This window comes from Euwallacea similis, chromosome 10 (assembly GCF_039881205.1).
Source record: "Euwallacea similis isolate ESF13 chromosome 10, ESF131.1, whole genome shotgun sequence".
Taxonomy (NCBI): domain Eukaryota; kingdom Metazoa; phylum Arthropoda; class Insecta; order Coleoptera; family Curculionidae; genus Euwallacea; species Euwallacea similis.
In genome coordinates, this window is record NC_089618.1 from 3,175,143 (window position 1) to 3,201,403 (window position 26,261).

Sequence of the window (26,261 nt, forward strand, 5' to 3'; positions counted from 1 at the left end):
TTCTGAAGTATAAGTAGATGGTATGAAATGTTGCGTGCCCATGAACATAAATGCGTAGAAAAGTTCGTGGCATGCTCGCAAAAGGAATCGAACAAAATATCAAATGCGTCAGGATTCAATTCTAAGCATTTAATTCCTTTTGAATTTGTTTACAAAATCATCAAATTAATGTTTATAGAAGATGACTCAGCCTGCTGTCCTTGTTATTTTTATAACTGCAAGCGACCAACCAAAGATGACAGCAAACCTAACTAGGCAGGAGAGATTTTGGTATTAAAATCCAAAGAAGTTAAAGCGCCCCCAAATGGAAGTCTGAGAAAAGAAAAAAAAAGTGATTTCTGTAGAGGTGGCTGTTAGATTTGTCTATTAAGACAAGCACCTATGGGATGCAGAGTATTAACAAGAAAAAGACCGCGGGGCCCCGGCCGTCCCTGTCCAACCGAGGGATTCCAACCGTCTAGGTCCGACCGGGGCATCCCGACCAACCAGGTTCGACCGGGGCATCCCGACCGACCAGGTTCGACCGAGGGAGTGGGTCGTTTATAAGTTCCAAAGTACCGCAATAAAATGGTGACTGGCGCAAAGTGAAAGGTCAATAGTACTCTTTAGAGGTACTAAACTAATATTACTTGCATAAGACAGTTAACTAAGTACATTTATCAATATCACTCTTGGCATTACAGTAATAATTGTAATTGATTATAGTGACACAGACCACAGACGTGGTATTGTATAGTGGCACACTTCTCTATACAGTGCTTTCGTTTAGCAAAGTAACTAAAAAGTAGCCAACTTGTTAATCACGCATACTCGCGACGCATGAAAATGAGAGACAAGTGACTACTTTTTCTCTATTTTTGAAAATTTCAAAAGCGAAAAATAATTTATAAAGTTTTTTTCAGTTCTCTAACTTAACGTCTGCGATTGCAGGAGGACAGATGGCGACACGAGCTACAAGTAACTTCCTTCGGGACACTTCTTTAATGACAAATATTTCGAATCAGGAGAAAGTGCCTATTATTATCAGGTTTTCTGAGTTAAAGACAGCACGAATGGAAAAAAGCTGGTGCGCCCAGAGTTCCTAGAAAACCTTCCATACTTGGCAACCTCGTCCCATCTCACTTCCTCATTTCTCCGGCTCAGGAGGGCCGGCAAATCGCGCATATTGCCGGCGACATCGCGTATGGGCGATTCCGTGTTTCAGTCCCTGCCGACTGCGATCATAATCATAATCGACCGGGCTTGTGCGTCGTGTTTTGTTTGGTGCCGTTTGTTTTTCCCCGAAGATCGAACCGCCATTGGATAATCCGGATGCAATTTGAGTGACAGCCATCCTGAAGAGACCCTGAGGCTCGAAACGTCGGGTAGGTGTACCGGTTGGCGTGTGGAAGGCTTGCGAATGGTTTCTCAGCGCCTCAATCTTTGAGGGAGCTTGTCATTGGTGTGTTTTCATGTAGTTTTAGTTTAAGGGAAATTGGTTCAAGTTTGGCCACCCCATTGTCTGTTGTAGTGGTAGTTTGGGCTTTTCAAAGACTCCACCCTCGGTCTGAATTGTTATCGCAAGGGGATTAGCCCTGCTTATAGGGCAGTGGCGCAGCAACGGATTTGTTTCAAAGGCTTTGTATCATTAGTGAGCATTTTTTGAAGTTGTTGTAGGGGTTTTGACCAATTTAAAACGCTCTAAATACAAATTCTAATTTATTCAAAAAATTCCCCGGTGCTAGTATCAAAGAGAAATGAAGAGTCATCTAGCAGGTGTCGTTGGCCCTTTGATAAAAGGGCCCAAACGTAATCAGTCTGCGCAAATCTGACACTCCAATTTATATCAAGGTATAACTATTTCCGCATTTCCAGACTTCTCCCTCGGTTTATTGGATTAGAAACGTTTTAAACTGAGCTATAAACAGTATATCTGATCTGTCGTCAGCATTCAAGTTTTCTGTTTGGTCATCGTTTTTGAGGGAGCAGGCATTGAGGGGACACACTGAGAGGAGGGCGATTACTGGGGGATGATAACAAAAGCAGAAACGGTACACTCATTGTTGAAAGCTCTAGTATTATTGCTTAGATGGACACTTGAATAAAGTGATTTGTGGAGAAATACTCAGGGTTTCAGATGATTTTTTTGATAATTATGAGAATTTAGACTATGGACAATTTCACCCTTCTTTAAAGAGTATCTCATCCGGTAAAAGTCTTCTAATCGGGCTCCAATACGGGCCCGGTAACGGTTAAGTCAAAATGAGAATATAACAGTTTATGGTGAAAATTGCCCGCTATCGACTGATATACTAAATGAGGCTGATGAGTTCTAAAGGTTTCCGAGTAAAAAAATTGAAAATCTGAGAGGTTTTTGAAGAGGTACTCCTTTATGAACGTAATATCTTTACATCGAGCTCCAAAAGGCCCTGATAGTGTGCAAATCAAAACAAAAATTAGGTGATTTGTAGATTTTAAAAAATTGGTTTTTAGCAATATGTACTTGCACAAGTGATGAGTTCCAAATAGCTTCTGCGCTAGAAAATTGAAAGACCCCTCGATTCTTTAAGATATATGTATTTATGAAGATAATAACTTAAAATTGAGCTTCAGTACGAGCCTGTTAATGCCTGATCAAAGCGAAAATCCGGTGATTTGTAGAGAAATCTTCAGGCTTTCGTCTGATGTTGATGAGAAAGATGGCTTGCTAATGGTTTATGAGTAAAAAAATTGCGAATCTGATCGCTTTACAAAGAATGAAACTACTTTGATGATCATAATAACTTTGTATCGACCTGCACCGAGGCCCGCTCAATGCTTAGATTAAAACGAGAATTAGGTAATTTTTAAAGAGCATTTCAAGATTTTATCTGATGTTCATGAGACTGTCGAATTTTTCTGAGCTACAAAATAAAGAACCTTACTCAAACAGTGACTTCTCTGGGAACGTAATAGATTTGAAACGAGCTCCATTACGGCCCTGTTACTGCTTAAATCAAAACGAAAATGCGGTGCTCTATACGGAAATCTGCAGGGTTTCGGCTGATATTCATTAGAGTGATGCGTTCTAATGGCTTAAGAGCTAAAAAGTGATATTTTATTTTCACTATGTTGCGAAGACTAAATAGAACTAGTTTGATGAATGTAATAAATTTATTTATATTAAAACCAACATAAGATCATTTGAAGGGAATGCTTCAGACCTCCGGCGAATATCTTTAAAGATAATTATTGTCGCGCAGTTTGTGAAGGAAAAAATTCAGAATCTCATGGTTTTTGAAGAATTTCTCATTTGTGTATTTAGCAATTTTGAGTCGAGCTCTAGTCTGGCCCTGTTGATAATTAGATTCCTTCAAAACTCAAGGAGTTTGTAGAGTAAATTTCAAACTTTCGACTGATACCCAGCCTACAGACCACACTGACTTTATTTTGAAAGCAGTTACTTTAAATCAAGCTGCAGTACGGCCCTGTTGATGACCAAATCAAAGCAGAACTTTGCTAATCTGTAGAAAAAACTGCAAACTTTTCAGTTATATTTATGTGCGAGGTACAGCCCTGATGACAGACAAAACCACGTACAAATTTAGCCACAAAATTCAAACCAGCTTTCATTTAGGCTCGATTTCAAATAGGGCGCGGCCCTGCTATTTAGCTCCAGACACGTTTTAGTATTCAATCTCAACTGACAAAAGGTTAAAATGACAATTCACTTCAATGCGTTTCCCCTCAGTCATTAAGGGCGCGCCCTTCGCATATGACGCAATTTTAAAGCCGCCTTTGTGCGATGACGTGAGTGTCGTCCATTATTTCCCGTCAATCTATGGAAATTGATGGAGACTCCTCTTCTTACTTCAACTCTTGTTGGTGTTCATAATTGGACTAATGGAGGTATCGATTGCTGCCTTAAATTGGGTCAGATGGTTAGAGGGCGATTGCATGGATCAGCTGGTGGTTTTCTGATGTTGAAGGGTTATTTTTGGAGCTTTTAGACCGAAAGTTAAACATATGGGCGTAATTAGCTTGAGTGGTGTTTATCTGGAAATAGCCTTCAGGAGATGATACACACGGGATATTTGCCGGGTGAAAAAAGCCCCTTGTTTCGGGACTCCGCTCTTTTATCTTCTTACAAAGCAGTCCAGTATGTTTTACATGGGATAAAAGAAGGACGTCAGCATCAGGGGAAAGAGAAAATTGCTGCTGAAGGAACCATTTATTTTCTTTACTTTCGGATACTGCTTTATCTTACATAAATATTGCCGAAACCACAAATGAGTGGGTACCATGGCACCTCCCATTATTAGCTAATAGTTTGGCCTTGGCCAAGTGGTTCCTTAATTTGTGAGATTGCTATATGTGCACATACGAGCATGTATGTACTGAATGATTTAACCGCATTGTGTGCCATACACATTAATAATCGTCGGCTATTGTGCCATGTTTCGGTTTCTTTGGGGATTTGTCGTCGCTTTGTTCGGAGAGAAAATTGTTTTTCATGGATCATTAATGTAGCCTGCACTGAATTGAGACCAATCATTTTGAATCAAGAATCGTTAGAGATCTACAGGAAATTTCAGGACTTCAGGAATGTTAGTTTAATATGAAGCCATAGGCGTAGCCGCTGGAAGCCTGGGATTCCTGCAAGAATTATTGTAAAAACTGCTTTAATTTCTTAGAATGTTCAGGACATTTGCGGAATCTCAGGATTATAAACTAAAACTGTCAATTTCTATAGGAAGATGTATTTGAGCTTTCGTTGCAATCTCACAAATTATCGTTTCGCTTATCATGAAACCATAGGCGTAGTAGCTCAAGAATTCTTGTGCAGGATATAAATCTCCTATAGCAAAGCACTTTTCTACTAAAATTAAAGACTTTTACCTGCAAAAATCCAAGAATTACTCTAGTTTCACGTACCTCAAATGAGCCATTTATCCCCCTAATGGATTTATCGATTTTCGCCATTAAACCACAAATAGGTCAGACGTTATTGTATACTATCGGGGCAGTTGCAATCCAGGAAGCTCCTAATTTTAGCGCGAAAAATCGTATTAAAATTTATTTGAGTTGTCAGATCAAAACTGCCATTAATACGTAAGTTTTACGAGCTGTGGAGATGGTGGATGATAGAAAGGCGAGTTGTCCATGAAGAGGTCGTCGCCCTGTGGGCCCCGAAGGGGATCTTGTTAGTCAAAGCCCTCAGTTAACGCGATTTGGGGACGCTTTCTTTAATGTTATTAAATCGATTTCAGTTCCTAGTTTGTGGATCGTCATGGAGGCGCAACCGGGATGGGTTGGAAAGGCGGTTGAAGACAAGGTAGTTACAGGTAAAATGTTTCCCGAGTAGGAAGTTTTAGCCCGTTCTCGAATTGTGTCTGGAAAACTGCTTCTTTTAACAAATTAAGTTTTTTATGTCGGCAGAAAAGTGTTTTTTGGGCTCAGAAATTTCGTCCAGTATGCCTCTACATTAATTTTTGAAATTATATAGAGAAACTCTATATCACTCAGTATGTGTTACAGCTTTTTTTATTCAGATTGTGTCAGGTACGCCTCTGCTTATATTACACTTATAGCATATTTTTTTCAAGTTATAAGAAACCTTGTTTTTAAATTTATATTATCCATTTGATTTTTTGCTGTTGTTTGTTCCTCTTTGAAAATTGAGTTCTGTACGCCTCTGCTTTTTCTGGATTGAAATGTACTTCTTTCAAAATACAAATAAGCTCATTGACGTATAAAATTCTGACAATTTTCCACAATTATTTCTTAAATCAATTAGTACTTGTATAGATCTCGCCAACGATTGTCTTTCTTTAAAATGCATCCAGAACGCACCTGCATTTACTGCAAGTGCTTGAGCATTATTTTTTTGGAAGTGCAATGTTATTGGAAAATAAAATAAGTTGAAACGTCCTGATTTAAGGCCTATTGTAAACGCATTTTTCGATACCTGAACGAGAGTAGGCGCCTTTCGATAATGACCGAGATTACTCGACTATAGATAAACGTTTTATTCCTTTAGGAATAGAAAGTACATTCGCAAAATATCTTTTTCTACTTAACAGTTCAAGCAATCTCTCAGGTTTTTGATGAAATATCAAACCTTCCTTAGCAACTAACTATTTCTCTTCCAGGAAGCCTCCCAGCTCAAGATGCAGCTTCCCTCTCCTTGAAGCCACGCCATGCTCTCCTACATGCTGCCAGTGGAGGAGAAGCCTCCACCAGGTCCGAAACAACCCATGCAGCTCCCTCTGGCCCATCAAGCACCCAATGGGCACCACTCTATGTCCAATGGGAATCACTCTAGTGCGGTCGTGACCAACGGGAAAGGGGCCGTCCCCTCCACTCCCATAAGCAAAGAGACGAGTGTGAGCAGTTTCGTGAGTGACACTACAGCAACTGCGAGTTATAGTTCCATGACGCCCACAAGTACCAGCACGGACAAGGGGAAACCCAAGTTGAACGTCAATGGGAAACACCAGTCGTTAAAAAGGTGAGAATCTGGCAACTCTGGAAATTTCCCCATAGTAATGCTTTATTGAGGTTTTGTTTATCCAGTTATACGATAAATTAAAGCTATGATGAAATCGTTTTGTTACACCAAACAAACCGCACTACCTGTTTTACGCAATTTACATTCCATTTTTATAAATATTTATCTTTCCCCACACATATTTAGTTCCTCTTCACCAATTCCCAACAACATAAATAAGTAGCAACTTCTACTTGACCTCGTGTCTCACATTTACGTGCCCAGACTCTCAAATTTGGACTTTATTGTGGGAACCTTTGAGGTGAACGTTCTTCCAAAGAAACGAGACCGCAGCTTGCATTTCTATACCGAAAAAATAACTATGCAAATCTCTGTTATTTTGTGACAATAATGGTTCCTTGACAATGAATCAGTCGAGTGCATTGATTCAAAAACAAACGGTGGCAAAGGCCCCTTTGCAAGCCGGATTTGGTTCCCATAGAAATCACTATTACTGTGAAACTAACTGCGGTTATCTCCGAAAAAAACTAGAAATGATTATGCGGTAATGACAGTTTTTGTAGTTAATTAATTGCTTAATTTGCGAAGAGAGTAAAGGATCTGGTGACGGCCCTTCTGCAGGTTGGATATAGTTCCCATGAAGTATTTGGATTTTTGCTAGCAAAAAATGATGGTTGTTTGATTAGATAGATTCAGAGACTGTTAATTCATCGAAGAATTTATTTAGAAATGCTGGGAGAATTGGAGTACTAGAGAGTGGTGTTAAGATGCTATGAAGAAATTTTAGGGCATTCTAAGCTTTAATAGGTACACTTTGGTTCCGTGAAATAGAGGCTCAATCTGTCCAATTTCTGAGAAGATTTAGTCAGGCTCAGTGGATAACCAAATAAGGAAAATTGGATTGTTCAAATGCAAGAGCTTAAAAGGTCCATTCTAAGACGTTTTAAGTCTCTGTAAATTTCTTAGGAGCAGACAGCCTTTGAAAGTCATTCTTCTCGCGCATCAACAACAACGCCACTCCGAATCTAATTAACTCCGAAGAGCATTTTTCCCTAACAAGCGTGGCAAATTCAATTTAGAAGGAACACATGCAAAACAACGACCAAAACCTATTACTTTCTAACTGTAAATAATACTCCTTTATACACGCAAGCACGATTATTGTAACCGGACATTTCTTGAATACTAAAGGTAGCTGATATTGGTACGCCCATGACTAAATGCAGCCCTCGTATTTTTAGCCAAAGTATAATACAAGAGTAAAAAGGACCGATTGTTTAAATATACTGTAAGGCGTTCCTGCTGGAAAATCGAGGAAAAATGAATTATTTACGTTGCAGCTAACGTACTGAGAAATGCCATTGAGCGTGCTGTTTGGGTTGTAAATTGGCATGTAATTGGATGTAATGACTTCAATGGAGACACTGTAGAAGCCAATCAGTACACTTTCTGTTTCTCAGATATCTTGGGAACTGTTTTAAATTAAAACCGCCTGACACCTTTACGATCCAGTCTTCCTGGATTCCTGGAATTTCCTGGGAAAAACTGATGGGAACACACTAGTGTGCAAACAAACTAATTGGGTGCTATCTGATCGCACTCATCTGCAATATATGTACTACGTAATATGTCACTAGAACCAGAAAAAGAAACAAACCGGCTTCTTGTGCGTGAAACAAACTGTACAGTTACCCAGTTCCGTTTACCATTTGGGAAGTACATGCAATTTTAATGAGGCACCTGCCATTACCTGCATGGCTTAAAAAATTAGGAAATTGCTATAGGAAGTTCATTATGCAATAGAATTAATTAGCCGCAGCGGAGCTTTGCAAGAAAGTTTATAGTTAAACAACGCACATAAAAGATAGGTCAGGGCAAAGTTCCACCCCAGCCATAGAGGGTTGCAGCAAAATGGTGGGTGGTTTATCGATTGCAACAGAGCAGCTGGGCCTCGGGATTGAGTCAGGCTGTCTAGGATGATTTAACAGCCTTTAGATTGCTTTATCTGAAAGCAAGATAGGGGTTAAGTCAGCACGACTGGGGCTGGTAAGAGGATTCATTATTTTATACCCCCAAGTTCATTCACGGACCTATAGGAGAGAAAATCACGATTTGAGCCAGAAAACCACTCAGTTAAATTGAAACAAGAATTTTTCCCCAGTTTTAGCAACGTTAATTCATAGTACTGAGCAGAACATGCTCAAATCCAGTAGCAACTGACCTAAATCTAATATTCTATTAAATTCGCGCGATAGAGGCGAAGCAGACAGCATGTAGGATGAAATTAGTAGAAACTAGAACACGAAGCAGGATACAACTTGTTTAATTTGAGCTATTTTCGAGAATATAATGCAAGTCCAAAACGTCCTTAAAACCAAGAGAAAGCCAACAGGATGTAGCTTGATTTTTTATTAAAGAGCACTGCGGTTTTCATTCAATTTGGGAACACCTAGTTCCAAGTTGGTAAACCGCATACGTAAATCTGCGTAAAACAGGAATATAATAGTGAACGAATTTTGCTTAAATCAGTTGTAAAGTGTTGCGGTCCTGATTAGTTCAACAGCTTAGTCAAATTTAGACTGGTATTTCTTTAGTTAACTCCTTGCTTTAATATTCGACATCTCGAGATTTCTTTGGTTCCATCAGCAATATAACAGTGAACTGCTATTTTAATCAGTCACGCAATTCCAGTTTCATACATTTGACTAAGTCAAGTTTAAACCGGTTCCCACTTAAGTAAATCTTTATTAAATACTTTTTTGGTTGAGATGAATTAAACAAAAATGAGGACATAACAATCCACTAAAATTTGGAAGAGTTGCTGTTGAACATCAAAGACAACGGCGAGTTAGTCAAGTTTGAACTGGTTTTTACTTAGTTCAGTTCTACTTTTAGAGCTGTATTATCCTGAATCGTTCGTTTCATACATTGGTTGCAGATATATTGCGATTCTTGTTCGAATCTGCTATACCGAGTTTCGAAGTTGATCAGATACAATTATTCATCAGACGCAAATGAATTAGTTCTACCTCTATGTAATGCAACCTTCGCAGTTATTTTTAGTCAATGACAAAATTCCATAGTTCCACCATAACTGGGACAAACAGATCGACTGCTTAATGGGTAAAAGTGCGGTACCTGCAGCCATGGGTACTTGACTTGACGGTACCACTCGCGATCGCTAACTGTAAAGCTCTGGTGCCCTCTAGTGTTAAGTTAGATATAATTGATGGCTATTAGAACCAAATAAATAATGCGATGTCTTCACAAGAGCGTTTCTGCATGATAATGGATACTTCCTGGATAGTTCTCTGATGTATATTTCGGGAACATTTCGCACCTTCCAACTGGAATAAATTAGGACCATTAGGACATTTAATGCGGCCTCATTAAAGGCTGCCTCGTTAGCTGAAATTCTCTGTGATGAATGTTATGAAGTGAGGAAGTGAAGGTGGTATGGAAATGGTCTTCCCACTGCAAGTGATGATTATTCTTTTCCCACGCGAGAATTTGAAGTAAAACTAATGATCGGAGGAAAGGTTATGGTTCCGAACAATACAAATTAATTTTCGGTTAGAACGTGACGTAACGTGGACTAATAATAGTGACTGGTAGCGTCAGCGTGCCCATCACAAGGAAATATTGGACCTAGTCCAAAATTCTGAAGTAAACTTTTATAGGAGGAATTCAGTATTTTTCTGGCCGTTTGAGTTTGGGAGCAGGACCCATTGTTTATGCCAGCTTTGGCAAATTTTTCCATAGTTCGCCTCATTCTTTTCCTGGATGGATCCAGTCCAATTTCGTCACTTCTTGACAACTTCCTAAAGACAGGTATAGATCAATCGTTGGGCGGTTTACGAGCCTTATAGGAAGACGTAAACAATCGACCGGATTTCTTAAGCCCAATAAAAGTCTTCCTATATCTCATTAAAGCGTGTTATTTCGAATAATAAACAGGGGAAATGTTTCTGGATGAGTTTCGTGGAACTGTCCTTGAGCCGTTAATCATCAGGATCCCACTCTTTGATTTCAGCTTTTTCAGGAAAAATACTTATGGTTTGTATTATGTTCTCCGCAGCAATTGCGCTAACAGCTCGGTAATTAAGCTCAATAAAAGCCTTACAAATTGATTGCTTCGAAACTTGGCCTTAATGCAATTTGAATCAATTAAGTTACTACGGAGGAATGAAATAACTGAGTTATGTCGTTAACTCGATTCGAAGAGGTTGTGATGTTATGCGATCTGGGTTGACAATTCGATTTATGAGAACGTCGGTGAATGTATATTAAAATTTCAAATCCCTTCTTAAGACGACCCTGGGATTCGTGTATATGGGAATCAGTGGCGTATCTTATCCCTCTTAAGGCGAGAACAAATTTCCAAATAATCAGGGAAAATGGGCGCTATTTTCCATTTCCATGCTTCTAAGGAAATGAACAAAGTGAGCTAATATTTTAGGAGGTGGAAAGACAGATATAAGCACTTTCATAACCCTAAAATGAACGGTTATTCCATTTGTTAGATACGAATTTCTAAAGTACATTCAGCATTCGAATGGGTTTCTCACTTTTTGCAGATGCCTAGATACTCTGGTCTAGTACTTCCAAGAGGATCGACCAGTGAGCAGAGTTTCTATTTTAGTTGTTTGAAGGAGAGATGTAGGAACTCCAACAGTCTTAAAATGATTCTTCTGAAGTATAATTTTCTGAACTAGATTTCTAATAGGTTTTTGTACTTTTAAAGGTGTCAAGTTGGCTAGTATTCCTAGGAAAGTCCATTTTTGGCGCTCACATTTTAGGTGCTTGAAAGCTTTGCATTTTAGGCTTTGAAGACATAGGCGCTCTAACACCTTTAAGGTTTTCCTTCAGACACCTACAATTTGTAATGGCTCATCCTGTTACTACGTTAATATATTTTGAATACTTTTGGATAAGAATTTAGGTCTTACCAAGCACGCCAAAATCAACAAACAGTGCCGGGTCGTCGAGTTAGTCAAAAGGTTAAGTGCAGGGTCGAAATCGCGAAATTCCGAAAATAAACTGCGCACTTTCGATTAATCCCGCGTCATTGGCGTATCACTGCTATTTTCGGAACGGTCCAGAGGCGTCTTGTTTTCCCATTCCGTCCTCATGTTTGTTGTTTTTTGGCGAAATTAAAGGCCCGCGGAATTAAATTTGCTTATACGCTACACAATATTGTAATCAAAAGCAAGTGATTTATGCTCAGTGTACACATGGTGGGTTTGCCTGCAATTTGCATCAGACTTCATGGGAGGTTCAATAATTAAGATCTCTTGCATGCAACATTTTCGCATTTAAAATCAATTAGTATTTGAACAGATTTACATGATTTTCGGCATAATGTATAATTAGAGATGAGCCATACCTAAGCGGAAACTTTAATTAGAAATTAACGTCTCAATGGCACCAAACGCAGATTAATTGAATTGATAACCCCGGGAATGCGGTCACGGTTAACGGTAATAGTTAAAATAGTGCAGGAACCCAAAACAAGTGTTATTTCCTTGTAATATGATTAAGATAAACCATGACTGCAGCCGTTTCAAATACTCGGCAGAGAAGCCACAGAGATATTAGATGAAGAGATTGATCATCTACCGCTCACGTTGGAGGTAATGGCTGGCGCTGATGTATGTTTCAATGCTAAATGACGCCAAAATAGTCATTAAATAGATTATCTATACGTGGATAGTCTATGGTCGAATCAAACCTGGTAATGAATGTGGCACAAAAAGAATGGGTTAATGCACCGATGCACCGACGACAATGGCTTCCTTATGACGGTTCTTTATTAAGTCGGTTCCGCATTTTTCTGCCAATTAGGCACTACTAATGACATCTTCGACTAGCGTGAAAAACATTCAATCCTCAGACAAGTGCTGGGAACCCACGTTTAATGAATTCTTCGTTGATTTAAGTGTTTGATCTGAACATTTGTGATATGTAACGCAATTAACAGTTATAAAGGTTGGCTTTAGGGCCCGGGAAGCTTTCATGTGTACCCTTCAATCTTACAAAATATAAACTCAATCTGTGGATTTTTTTGGAAGCACTGAATAAGAGTAATTAACCGCACAAGCACTGCACAAGAGTAATTTAAAAGAAGAAACTCTCCTTTGAAAATGTAATTAAGTTTAGAAGATTGTTTCTTCCAAATGGAGGAATCTAGACGGTTTATTTCAGAGTTTTCAAAGCTCCTGTGTCTACATTTAAAACCCCTAAAATATCAGGTCAATCTGCTGATTTTTTTGGAAGGACTGTAGCTTACCACCATAAGTAGAAATATGATTTCGTCAAGTTCCAAATGGTTTCCTTCCGTTTTGGCTCATAGAATAGCAACTTGAAGCGTTTTCTCTTCTTATTTATTGGATTCGATACGTTACGATTTCTCAGGACATTAAAAACATGAAAGTACCATTATTAATGAAATGCTACATATTGGATGCCATGAGACTTATTCCCCATTTCGTCTCGTCTTGAGAAAACCGCGACGTTGGCGACCGTAAAACGACAACAAAAAATCGTTCCCGTTTATGCAACCAAAGTGACCGCACCATTGCCACATAGTTGCCATATCGCAATGACCACTCTCAATTTACCTGCTGACAGCAGTGTGCAAACCAAAGGCAAACGGGTATCAAATGGAGACGAAGAAAATTTGGAGAAGCGGCAACACAGCATGGCTGCAGGTATGGGTTCCCCCTAGACTGGTCAAGGCTCGATGGGAAAGTGGTCTTAAAGTCTTACGTAACCATTATGTGAACTTGGTTGAAGGACTGATGACTCATACTTCGGCCAATGTCAATGAATCTTCACTTGTTATAAAAAACGAATAAAGCTTTAATGGATAGCACCTAAAGGTGTTCTATTCTGTACTAAGCGTTCATGGTCTATGACTGAACTAAACCGATAAGTTCGATTAGCTTGAGGGTTCGACAGAGGTGGTCCATATATTCATAGCAGAACGTGGGCGGCAACAAAAGCACCTACATTTTCCTTGATGTTTACGTGCTTAACGCCAATGTTATTGCTTTGTGGTAGAATTGTCGGTTTGGGACACTCTGTATGAATATGACTGATATGGCCCAAATAGTGAAAGCTTCCTGTATAATTGAACATTAAAAGCTAAATGCCAGACGGGCAGCAAATGCAATTATTATTCCCTGCGGAATTGTACACAATCAGGCGGCGTGGGTGTTTGACATTTTAAGTAAATTATTTATGCATGCGGGTCAACTATAAATGCGCACAATAACATCCTGGCGATACAGAGAAAAAATGCCATTATTCACGTCAAAAAGCAATTAGTAGATGTCAAAAATAAATAGTAGGTGTCAAAATTAAATAATAGGTGTCAACAAGTGAATAATAGATGCTGCTAGCGCCATCACGTGTCCGTTCAGGGATTTAATGGTTATACACAATATCATTTAACGATTATGCAAATAAATTTCGAAAAAGTTCTGAAAACTTGAACATTTCAAAAACGTGTGGAAATGTGGAAAATTTCTAGAGATTGTAAAAAATATGGAATTTCGAAAAAACGCGAAGGAAGTCGAAAAAACTACCCGCCGCTGGTGCGCTACAGCTGAAGCATGGAAAATTATATTGTGAAACTCCCTTTAGCCAGGTGAAACGGGATTTGAGACACGTGGATGACACGTGAGTGATTTGAATGGGAGGAAAAAAACATACCTGGGTTAATTAATAATGGAGTTTTAGCAGGGGTAATTCCTAATGGGTTCAATGGTGCAAAATCATTGTTTGATTTGCTTTGAGCTATTCTTGCGGCGAATCCTCAGAATATTAACGATCCGATGAAGCCTTTCTCGTCACGAAACCAATTTCCTTATTACCCAAATTCTAACCTAATTTGGTCAGCCTCAGCTACGAGCAAGGCATAGTAATTAAGCGTGAAGAACTTGGAATTTTTATAGATCATTGACTGCAATGACTACCAGGTCTTTGGTCATTTACATAATCCCCTTAATTGGATAGAAGTGCAATAAGCACAGCAAATTAAACAATCATGAACCGAATAACGCATGAGGAGGTTTGTCGAGCAAATGTTGAGTATGACCGTCAAGAAGCAAAGTCAATTTGCCTTATGAAATTGTTAATTCGCTGGTTATCCGATATTTAAGCAAAGTTTCGCTACCGGAGATGAGACGCAATTTGCAGCGAGTCAAGGTGAATTAGGTGGGGTTCAAATTAGCTTTTGAGATCGCCTACAAGCGTGCAAAAATATTCAATGTTAAGTCTTTGAATGCAGAAGAAGAGCAAGGCTTTCTGAGTATTTAAGCTCAGGAGTTATCAAAGGAAATTCAGAGAATTGGTTTAAATCTAATCTGAAGTTGTGATAAGGATAATGTAGAATATTCCTTCTGAGTTTCTTATATATATATGTATATGTCAATGGCGGATTTCTTACCTGAAGTTGCTCTCTATTTTCAGAGAACTTCATTGGGGGAATTTCACTAATCCGCAGTTTACAATTTTTCAATTTTGCTATTTTTGACTTGAGTTTGAAGTGAATTGACTGGAATTTGAAACAAAAATGCCCATTTTGCTCCAAAATTCTGGAACGGACTGACATTTAATCAGTTATTAAATACGTCACTCACTTGTTTTTTTTTTATCAGAGTCTGCGCACTTTCCCTCAATTTAAGTTTTTTTAGAGAGTGAAGCGCCGGGCTGGTGACGCGTTGCACTTTAAGGTAAACTTCAGTTTTTTTTAAATTTCTCGTTCTTTCCAGAGTGTCGTTTGGCAGCTCCAAAGGCTCAATGGTGGAGACCCTGATTTTTGAGAGCACGGTCCAAGAGGAACCTGAACCTAGTCCAATTCCGGAGAATGGAATATCCATTACTAATGGCTGTGATAAAGAGTAAGTCGGCAATCAATTTCCCAAGAGCGCGCTGTAAGACGTAAACAATCCCAGGAACAACTCATAACCTCATTTGTCAGGATTACTCGTTTTGTTTATCGGTCCCCCATTTTAAATCGCACTTCACGCGCCATCTGACGGCAACTTTGCGCGACTACCGCCGTAGACAATTGAGCGAAAGGAAGCTTTATGTGACACAGAGCGTTGCTAGCGCCTCCTGCCGTCGCCTTGAAAACTATGATTATCTCATAGAGGCGTGGTCTGTCCATACACAGAACATGGTTGCCATTACAGCCCTGAAACATCGTTAGCAATAATGTTTAAGGCATGTTTGCGTAGTTTATAGCCGAATAAGGTGTAGTTCGAGGCGCCTTTTCGGATTTAAGAAGGTGCCTTAGTGAGGTTCAAGTGCAGATGGGGCAGGGAGTGCAGTTTTTGGGATAAGGGCGCCAAAAGGGTGAGTGGGGCCGTGTAAGGAGTATTGATTGTTGTTGATGTTAGACGAATGTCAGGGGGTCTAGAAAAACGTCTTTGATGCTTTTTGCAGATTTTTTCTATATTTGCGTGTAGTTTAGTCCCCGCCAGGGCGAAAAAAATTGCGAAAAGTAACAGTGGTGTGTCAAGGTCTTTATTAATACATTCATTCCGTGTCTACTTGTCCCTGAAGTGCAACATGCCGATCAATCAAGCGCATTAAATCCTTTTCAATTCTGAGTTTCATGCAGACGTAGAACGAGAGGCTGGACTGAGAACTAACTCAAACTAATCTGAGTATTTGAAGACAGAAAATCTCTACCTGAAAACAGGTTCCACCCACATGGGTCGTATCTATATTTAAAACATCTTCTTGTGAGTATCAACAGGCAATATTATTGAATCAAATAGGGCATGTTGCCAATTCTAAAAATAAAACCTAACATGGGTTAGGCCTTGAGCGATTAAGTGCCATTTGTTGATTTCCTTTGGGGATCTGGCTGTATTGAATGACAGACTGCTCAATTTAAAGCCTGCTCAAGTCAAGTTGAGCGAGACTGAAGTTCCCTTAAGAAGCCGAAATTTTAACGTGGAGGTTGAAGCTTAAGTTTTTCATCTTGAAGAGCGAACGGGGAAAGGGTCAGAGTGAGCGAAACGAAAGCACTTGAAGTCTTTTTTAAGATTTCAAGCTTTAGCCTTGAAGCCTCGTTAAGAACGCATTAAAGAAAGCTAAATAGGACTTGATGAAGATCGTATGAACTTGAAAAAGTGCCCGTTTGGTATGGCATAACGCTCGTTATCTGAGGTTGCCAAATAATAGAATTTCCACGAAAGCATGAATAGGTGCAAAGGTGGGTTTATCACTAAGCAAACAATGGTTTTTAAAGGCCTGTCAATGATTTCCTTGTACTTCATCGATTGATTATTCATTCTCATCCAATTAAATCAAATTCTCATCAATCACTTCAGCTTTTAAAACCTTTTCGGCGAAACTATAAAGGTCTAATGTTGCCGGGACACAGAACTAAACTCTAAAAATATCTATTGAATATCAATCTTCATATTCCTTAATCTACAAGTCTTCAAACGCAATTCAAAGAATCTTAAGCTGAGCAGGACTAAGGCTCTCTTAAGAAATGGAAATTACAACATTGAAACTTAAGTTTTCAAGTTTGAAGACCGAACTGAAAAAGAGCCAAATTGGGTGAAATTTAATCACTTCAAGTCGTCAATATTTTAAGCTTCAGACTGTCGTTTTCACGTTTTAATACCGAATTCAGAGATTCTCAAAACACACAGAATTAAATCTTTGATCTTTGTTAGACGTCGAAACTTCTTCCGACCTGAAAGCTAGAGAATTGAAACGGCTTTAATACATCGAAATTTCAATGCTTAGGATTTGACTTTTAAACCGTCCGATAGAATTAAATGAAGCACACGGTTGTCTAACTCAAAGCTCAAAGAGGGACTGAAGGAGGAGTGGAACCAAAGATTTAATTGAACTATAACCTCCATTTTTTCCCCTTGAAAATGGTTCAATAGGAAGTGTCAAAACCCTCATGAGAACTTCTCTTTTTCACCATTACAAATGCCAATAAAAATGTCCATAATGGGCCAAAAACAAGTTTCAGAAATCTGAATTCCAGTTTCAAACCTTACCATCGTGGTACCATTACCAAGGGTACCACTAGATCAGTCGCAACTGCCTTCAGAACACATTTTATTCATTTAACAACCATTTCGGAATAAATTACCTTTTAGTTGTTGTTGTGGGTTCCAACAATGAGCTGTTGAACGAAGTAGTATAGTAGCGCGCGGTTAAACGAGCCATGAAGAGTCACCACTCATGGTACCATTGTACCTAAGTCAGTACCAATGTGAGATGGGATTTATGTACATTGAGTGAAAATTTAAAGCAACATGAGGTCGTTATTGTTGCGTTATTGACCTTCAGAAGGATATCGTTCTGCGTATGTGTCTAGGATGATGTAAGTGAATTGCGTTTTAACTTGGTTCAGTACCGTTTAAAGGTAGAATTTTTCGTCCAACTGCCATTTATGACTTGCAGAATTCAGTGCTGTTATAGTTAATTTAAGTCTAATGCTGAACAGTTATGAAATGTAAAGTAACGGAGTTTTTTTTCTCAAAATTTCAGAGACGAAAGAGAGAAAGTACGAGTTACGTTTTTCCAACAATCGAAACCGCAAGAAGTCGACTTACCGGATGATCCTTCATTCAGCGACCACGAATTCGCCATGTCTTCGCCGGTGTTGAAAAATGACGTCAATCATGTGGTTTATAATCGAACGGAAAGGTGAGGAGCATAAAGACTAATTTAACTGAAATTCAGGCCGAAAACGTGATATAAAGAGCGAAACTTGCAAGTTGATGAATTTATAGAAGATCATTAGAATCTCTTATAGATTCCTATAGGATTAGATTTTCATGTCAAAAACAAGGTGATTCTTCCAAAGTTGCTTGAAAAAACATTTTCAGGGAAGAATTGTAATTATGTATGCACTTTCTTCTGATTTTTTCTAATTTTTTTTTAGTTTTTTGGTTTTATACTTTTTTTAACAATTTTTTAAAATTTCTTATTCCTAACTTTCTCTGCGCGGTTGCGAATTTTTTTGTTTTCTTTCCGCTCTTCTTATTCTTTAATATGTATGCCATTCGTCCCCTTTGTAACATTTCTCCAGGTAGATATTTAAAGATTTATTAAATAAAATGAGTACTCCCACAAGAAATCGATAAGGTTTTGCATAGGTTTCGGAATTAGATTAATGATGGCATATTCTGAACTATTGGTTTCCACAATGTGTTTACATTTCATTCGGTTTCTCTAGGTTTATGTGCCATTTTTCTGGTAGGGACACGAAAATATAATTAACCAAATTTTAACTTTTGCGCGAAGAATTTAATTAAGATGGCCCGTGAAATTACAGGTTTTGGGGTTTACAGGGTTTGGGACAATATTAAAAGTTTGGTGTTTACAACTGAAATTAATACAGTGGCAGAGCTGAGTAAACGGATAGAAAACGTCGTAAAAATCGAGGAAAAAAATCTCTTCCAACAGTATGTACAGAGTCGTGAATAATGCAAGCAACAATTTGTATAAATGAAACTAATTTCGACAATTTTAAACACCTTTTGTATCTAGTCCCGACACGAATAATAATTACGGGTTTTGTTATTCATTAAAACTTTCATATGCCATATTTCGGTTGTTTTTAGGATTTCGAAAAAATGTTACATGAAGATTTTACTTAGTTTTTTGACTTCTAGGTCGTGTTAAAAAGAAAATCCCTACTTAAGATTCACCCTGTATTAATAACTAGCCCCAACCTTATAACCACAAACCCAATGACACTGACCTTTTTTAATGGCAATCTAAACATGATCACCTTAACGGTCTTCCAATAACACGAAGTAATGATGGTAATTAGATTAATCTCCGGTTCTCCTACTTAGCTAACCTCGGGTCAAGTGCTTTAATCATAGTTAATTTGAGATATTTGTTTATTGTAAAGAAATTTTTCTCCTTTACTGCCCTCCCTGTTTGGTCTGCTCGCGGCTCTCGCGGGTGCTCCTGCATAATTAAAAATTTTCTCTAACCGCATTCTTGCCTTTCACTCTTCAGTTCTAAAATTGAGACCATCGTATTGAATGTCATGGAAAACCGCCAGGAATTCGGCGTCTGCGAGTTCTCATGTTAGTCTAAACATTCCTGCAAGTGAAGTGTTTTTCATCTGGTTTCAGGCCGAGATTATGTTAAGCAACGAAAGCAAAAAGACGTGAATGACTTGTAATTGCGGTATGTGAAGAAGGAATTCCCATCAGATCTTCTTATGTTGCACAGACACGGCTTAATGGTTGTAATAAATGAAGCAGTACCAGCAGCAATCTTTTCAAGGTACAAAGTACTCTATGAAAAAGACTGTTTGCTGATAATTGAACTTTTCCCTCAAAGTGGCGTTCATAAGAGCCGACTATCGTCCGTTTCGTTCCACTCTAAAACCCATTTCCCTGAGTTATTGTACACCTTCTATCTCCGTCAAGACTCCAAGGAAATTAACCCACATTTTCCAGTTTTGACGAGCCAAATAGCCATTTCCTGTGAACAAAAGGTCAGGTAAACTCCCACTTTCCGGCGCATCCTGTCCGATAACAAGACTATTCAGGGGTGTCATCAGTGAGGGAACTGAGGGGTGGTGCAGGGAACCCAATAGAACGAAGAAATATGTATATTGCAAAAAATCCACTGTTCAAATTAGGTTTAGAACTTGTGAAAAACCGATAGATTTCTTCGTCAATGTATATTGAAGTTTCTTTGACAGCACAGCAATAACAGAAATTTTGATTAAATCATATCAATCCTTTGTAATGTTAAGGAATTAGGACGGAGCCAAGTGAAACTAACTAAAAACTCCGTAAGACCAATGTGTTTCGTCTCCATAATGCGGCAAACTGATAGAAAATTTAGACTCCATTAAACCCCTACGAAGAACCAATAGATAAGAGGAGAAACAACTGTTCTATGGCTGATGTATCTGTAGGGTTGAGTTACATCTAAATGTACACCACTGGATATCAACCGATAATAATCCAGGAAAATTCTGAACTTAGAGATTTATTTGCCATATGCCTAGGGATTGAGAACCGATCCTTCATGCCCGTAAATCCAATTTTAAATTCCTATCTCGTGTCGGGATAAATCTGCAACTACCGGGAAATTGGTTTTATTGCCTTGAAGTATCCTGAGATTCTGCAATTTTTACTATTAATTCTGGGTTGTTGCCAACTCTCACCCGAAATCCCCAGTTCCCCATTCACACACATACATGCACCAGCAGCTGAATTCAGCGCGCACCCTCCCCGCCGCACCCCCACCCTAGTCAGCTTCGTTTCCACTTTTCCACTAGTGGATCGATGGCCCAGTATTGTCTGTGGTTAGGGAAAGTGCGGAACCGGAACCGATCCAGACTTTCCTTTATGGAAACGTCTCGCTTTGTCTCGACGTTACAAATTCGCGTGTGAGCCGATCGCTTATCGCACCTCCCTGACGGGGGGGATGGCGTGCTTTATGGGGGGTAATGAATTTTTCCTTGGAATTTAAACTATTATAAATCTAAATTTGTTTGGTCGATACCGGAGTAGAGCACGATTGCTTACTGAGTGCCCCTCCAAATGAAGTTAAGTGTAAATTCAGGAGTGTTACCATGTAACTAGATTTTCATCCTCACCGTTTTACATCTGCCAGTGACTGAGGAGAGGTCAGAAACTCTTGTCCAAACCCACATAACAGTACCCCGAAACAACATAATTTATTATGTTATTAGCAAACACAATCTCACTCCTAAGGTCATGAATACATTACATCATATGTTATTTTTAATGCCTATCAAGCGTTACATACTGGGTGACCCAAAAAATATATGGGTTGAGCCTTTAAAGTTTATATTTCTAGGACTATGAGTCTCTGAGTTTTAGCTGTTTTTGTGACACTCAGTATGTATCTTTTTTTAGAGCAGCAGCGCGTAGTAGGAATGCGCAAAGCTCGCAGGATTTGCGAAGCAGGAGCATTCAGCAGAGTTAGTCATCGCAGTAAAGTAGTAAAGTGCCGCTCGTCGTGACTCTAACAGTCCACATATCGTCACGCCGTGACGTTGCGTTCACAGTTAGGCCTAAAGCGGTTTTTGTTTAACGGCAGTGAGTGAGATGCGATGTTGCCAGGGCTAATAATAACGTCAGTGTCACGCCGCTTAATAAAGCGGACAATCGGCTTTAATTAGCCGGAATTAGTTCAATATTCGGGGAGTGGTAAAGTGTCCCGTGTAAACGTTCCCACACGAAGAGGTTTATTAGCTAATTTCTAAATAAAAAAAATTGCTCTCGCTCCTGGCAGCTTTAAACCGGATGCTTCGTTGATGCGCTTGGTGGCTGATCAGGATCGCTCTGTGCGCGATCAGCGATGTGTCATCGGCATGAATAATGATGATTTTCAGGGGAAAAATTTGAAGTATTGAAGGCGACTTTCAGTAGTCCTTAGTACCGATTTTCCTAATCCAATCTCCTGTAGATAACTAAACTTTTCGAAACTCTCCTGAGGAGAGGCAAATTTCTGTCCTTGTCCATATATTCAACTCCAGCGGTTTTCGAGTTGTCAATTTGATATAAAAATAGAAATTATCCACAAATGCAAATATCTATTTCGTGCTGGTTCACATTACGAAAAGAAATCGCAAGTTTATTACTCATAAATCATAAATTATTTGCATAACACTGTAACATATTCCGAAAGAAAATCACCTGCTCATTATACAAATCGGACATTGAAGAAAATTCACTCCTAAAGTACGCCCCCGCACTCATCTGTAAGCAAACTCCAGGGGTGTTCCCACATAACCCAATTTGAACCTGCATTGCTTTCTTTGTTGGCTCTGCAGAGCACTTCAAATTACACTTTTTATTGCCCTTTTACGGGTGATTCATGTGAAGAGACTATAAAACCATTATTGCGTTTACTCTATTATCTAAATAGACGCGTTTATGGCTCCCAATTAATCCCAATCGGTTTCCTTATATATTTAAATTTTGAATTGAATCTTTCCAGATAGAATAACTTGTAAACATTCGAATTTAATGTGGGCATGTTTCACTGAGAAACTGCTTATTTACAGAGTAATTTACATAAACATAAGTGTTAAATCTCCCAACATGATAATGCGCAATTAAATCTATTGTTCAAACATAAGCGTTATTTACAGCACTAGTGCTGTAATCCTTACGTAAGACTCGCCAGACTAGTAAACAAAACATTCTTAAGATGGTCGTAATCGAGGCCATCCATACATGGTTGTCTGCCATGACACATTGCGAGAATTGCCACTTTCGCTTTTAATTTAAGACCGGTTTTTAACACTGTGATAAGGTTTAATCGAAAGTTTAATAAACCTTCGTGTGGTACCTCCTATTGGTTTTTTTTCTTTCATCCTCCTCACTCAATACCTCACAACTGAAATATTTGCTTTCATAGTGCTTTCGACCGCGTAATTTCTGCAAATATTTGAAAGTCTAATTTGTCTTCACTGATTTTGAAATGAGGTGAAAGTAAGCCCAGTGATACCTGAACCATCATAACAATATGAGAACTAATTGCACGTAAAAGTGTTTAGTGCATTGTCGCGTTTGGAACTATTATGATAGTGTTCTAGTGCAACATGGCAGCGCCTGAAGTGATCGCCAACAACCCCTCCCACGGAGGAGTGCTGTATTATGTGGTCAAAGTGCCCAAAGAAGAGGACAGGTAAAGCTCGCCTTAATTTGAACTGGAAACCTTATCCAAAGCTGAAATTTTTGACCCAAATTTTAATTTTAAATTCACTCAACCCAAAAAGTTCTATTTCGGTCTCGGCTTTTATTGCCAGTCGTCCGCTGTCGTAGCCGAAATAACATTTTTCTAATTCCTACATACACAACACACATAGATCGGTTTCACGGTATGTTAACTGCGTTTAGAGGCGTCTATTTGTTTGACTAGGGGCTAAATTTAGCTATAGTTTGAACTAACGACTCTTAGATGTATGATTCCACTCAACTTCACGTCTTCCGTTGGTCTGAATGATAGTTTTTGTAGTACGGAAAGCGGCTGGGACAATCCATTCCGGCCAGGTGGGGACCTCTCGAGGGAGGCCGATCAAATAGTTGAACTAATCAAAGGAGGGAAGCCCATCACTCCGACGCCCGGAAGCCAAGCGCCACCGTTACCCTCTGGTGACGATTCGCTGAATGTAAATCATGCAGACAGTGTCGATGCAGCCAGTCCGAAAAAGGTAAAAATTGTTTTCATGTCGGAGATTGGAAATTTCTAACCTTCTGAGCTTTCAAACTTGAAAATTTCTAGTCAAAACCAAAAAATTACTGCACGAAGAACTAAAAAATTCAGTAAAGACCTGGGGGGGGTTCATCAATTTCAACATCACACGTAAAATTTTCATATTGAAATTTTATAATTCGTGTCAAAACTTCACTTATTTAACCATTTCTCTTTTGAGACTGGAAAGTTTCATTTCCAAAGTTAAAATTTATGTTTCGTCCTTAAGCTAAAATTGCACATTTTTCATTTGGTCTTAGAGTCTTTGACTTGAAACTTCTTATGACTTTTTGACCTATTTTTATTGTTTTTTTTTAGGCAACAGCCTTAGGTGCCAGCCCCGCCCAAAAAACCAACGGAACTAGTGACAAGAACCCATCTCCGGGTCAAGTGGATGTGCAGAGGAGCACGATAAAAGCGGAGGGGGATGGTGTCCAAGTCGAAACTGTGACGATAAAAAAGAAGAAGGGCTGCTGCAACAATTGCTGTGTGATATCTTAGACCGTCGACAGGTGGCGCGCGGTGCTAGAACTCAGCTGTGTAGCAGCGCGCTGCGCAGTGCCGCAGCGCTGTTGCTGCTGCTACGCAGCCCCACGGGCGTATTGTGAGAGAAATAAACGGTATAATTTTTTAGTAATTGAAATTAAATATGGTGAATATATTGTGCTAACATGTGATTACTTTTTTTATATAACCCGTGTGCTGTAGAGGTGGATCTACCTCAAAGTATCGAATATAATAATATAAGGCGCAAGAGCCTCAGTCCTATAAGAATAGTAGTGAAATGATATTAAGTAGTGATCTTTTCTCAGCGTCGACCTCTACAGCATTGGAGTAGAACTTACAAATTTGCAAACCTAGTGTACAATAGCCTTATTGGAAAAGGCGTGTTTTATTTATTTTTTTTAATTTGTATAATTAGTAATACTGGGTGACCTAAAAATAAAGTACACAGCACAAGAAAATCAAAAAAATTATGTTTTTTTGCCTCGAGCTTTGCAATTATTATGAAGGTCTATAAGATAATTTTGAGGGGGGTTTTGTTATAGTCAAAGTGGGCAACTAGTCAGCAATAAATAGGCGACAATTGAAGGGGAATGACACTGAGAAAACAATTGCCTAAATATTGAAATATGATATTTTTGGACAATAATAGCGGCGTTTGTTCCTATTTATTGGCAGCGAAAGTCGAGGCAAATTGGCATTTTTGTTCTTTAAATAAAAATAGAAAAAAGGAAGAAATTGCTGTCCTAATTAATATTGTGAATAAAGTAGAAGAGAACTTTGTGTAAATGCAGCTTCAAAAGCTTTTTTAAAACGTAGGATTATTAGAGGTGAGGAAACATTTTCAGTTTTACTTACATTATCCTACTCTAACAAAATTTGGACATTATAGAACGTAGTAATTACTAGATTTTTACGGATTTGGCTATGAAGCAGCTGCACCAATTTGTCTTAAACAAAAAATTTATTTATTTATCTACAGATCTAAGTTATTATCACTAGGTATATGTGTCAAAAGAAACAGTACTTTTATTTCCATTTTTATACGCATAAGAAGGTTTGAAAAAGTAACAATTTCTAGTATATACGGAGCATAAAGTGGAGTTTCTTTCGTATAAGTTGATAGATTTATGTATTATATTGTAAAATACAGATAAATTTAATTTGTATACCAAACGCTATTATAAATGCATTAAAATAACTTGTGAAGTACATTTTGGGAATGTTTGTTTTTCGGGTCTAATTAAAATTCCTGCTGAAGTGATGAAAATCTCAATTTAGATCTTTTCACACTGAGAGCTGAAACTAAACTGTTTTCAATAAAGAGTATGTTCAAATCAATGTTAGAGTTGGGTGATTAAAGTAGTTTTTTCATGTTGAGACGAAAGTTGAACATTTCAAGAGCAAAAAAGTGGATATTTACGTGTGAAAATTTAAAAAGTAAAAAGCTTAGTGCATGGAAACTTGGAGATTTCCACGTACCGATATCTGATAATTCCACTATTTCCTCCTATAATTGATCATTTCCTCATTGCTTACATTCTCAAGGTAATTTTCAAGTTCCTTAAGAAATTTCTATTCACCATAAATTCAAGATCCGCTGGAAACCTTCTTCTAAATTGCTCTTAATTGGCCAGAACTAACGTCATTCTTTCATAAAAATATACTTAGGAAATATCTTGAGAATATGGAGGTCATTTGATGACAAGTTTCCCAAAACAGAAAGAGCACCTTTTAGACTTTCCGATTCCAGAGCCTAATGAAAGTGTCTTTTAGACAATGTTTTTTTCGTGATATCAACGATCAAGACACAATCTTTATTCGAAATTTTTTACAATGTTTTTATTCAAAAATCAAAAATTTTCGCTGAAGTAAAACTCTATCTAATATTCGCTCACTTTAGATTACCTTTGATGGCTCTGTACCGCCTCAAGCACATGGGCAATTTATTATAATAATTTTTTTAGATCATTATCCTAATAATGATTATCTATAGATTACGCTGATGAAACCCGGCCTTCAGCCTATATGTGAA

General features: G+C 38.5%; 1 protein-coding gene across 2 annotated transcripts; it reads left to right on the forward strand.

Annotated features, from left to right (window-relative positions):
* The first annotated feature begins 1,153 nt into the window (after positions 1-1,153).
* Positions 1,154-25,440, forward strand: LOC136411829 (uncharacterized). Of its 2 annotated transcripts, none has more exons than XM_066394577.1 (6): positions 1,154-1,364; positions 6,111-6,469; positions 15,247-15,375; positions 18,005-18,163; positions 23,486-23,681; positions 24,041-25,440. In XM_066394577.1, the coding sequence occupies exons 2-6, from the start codon at positions 6,159-6,161 to the stop codon at positions 24,221-24,223; spliced, it is 978 nt and encodes a 325-aa protein (XP_066250674.1). In that variant the 5' UTR covers positions 1,154-1,364; positions 6,111-6,158; the 3' UTR covers positions 24,224-25,440. The 2 variants fall into 2 exon arrangements, with proteins under 2 accessions (XP_066250674.1, XP_066250675.1); XM_066394578.1 differs by having other exon boundaries at positions 6,115-6,469.
* Positions 25,441-26,261: the final 821 nt, after the last annotated feature.

Bases quoted from the DNA above. Each gene is read 5' to 3' on its own strand.
- LOC136411829 (XM_066394577.1), top strand. From the start codon at position 6,159: ATGCTCTCCTACATGCTGCCAGTGGAGGAGAAGCCTCCACCAGGTCCG. The intron at 6,470-15,246 runs GTGAGAATCTGG...CGTTCTTTCCAG, and splicing joins AAACACCAGTCGTTAAAAAG to AGTGTCGTTTGGCAGCTCCA. The intron at 18,164-23,485 runs GTGAGGAGCATA...TAGTTTTTGTAG, and splicing joins GTTTATAATCGAACGGAAAG to TACGGAAAGCGGCTGGGACA.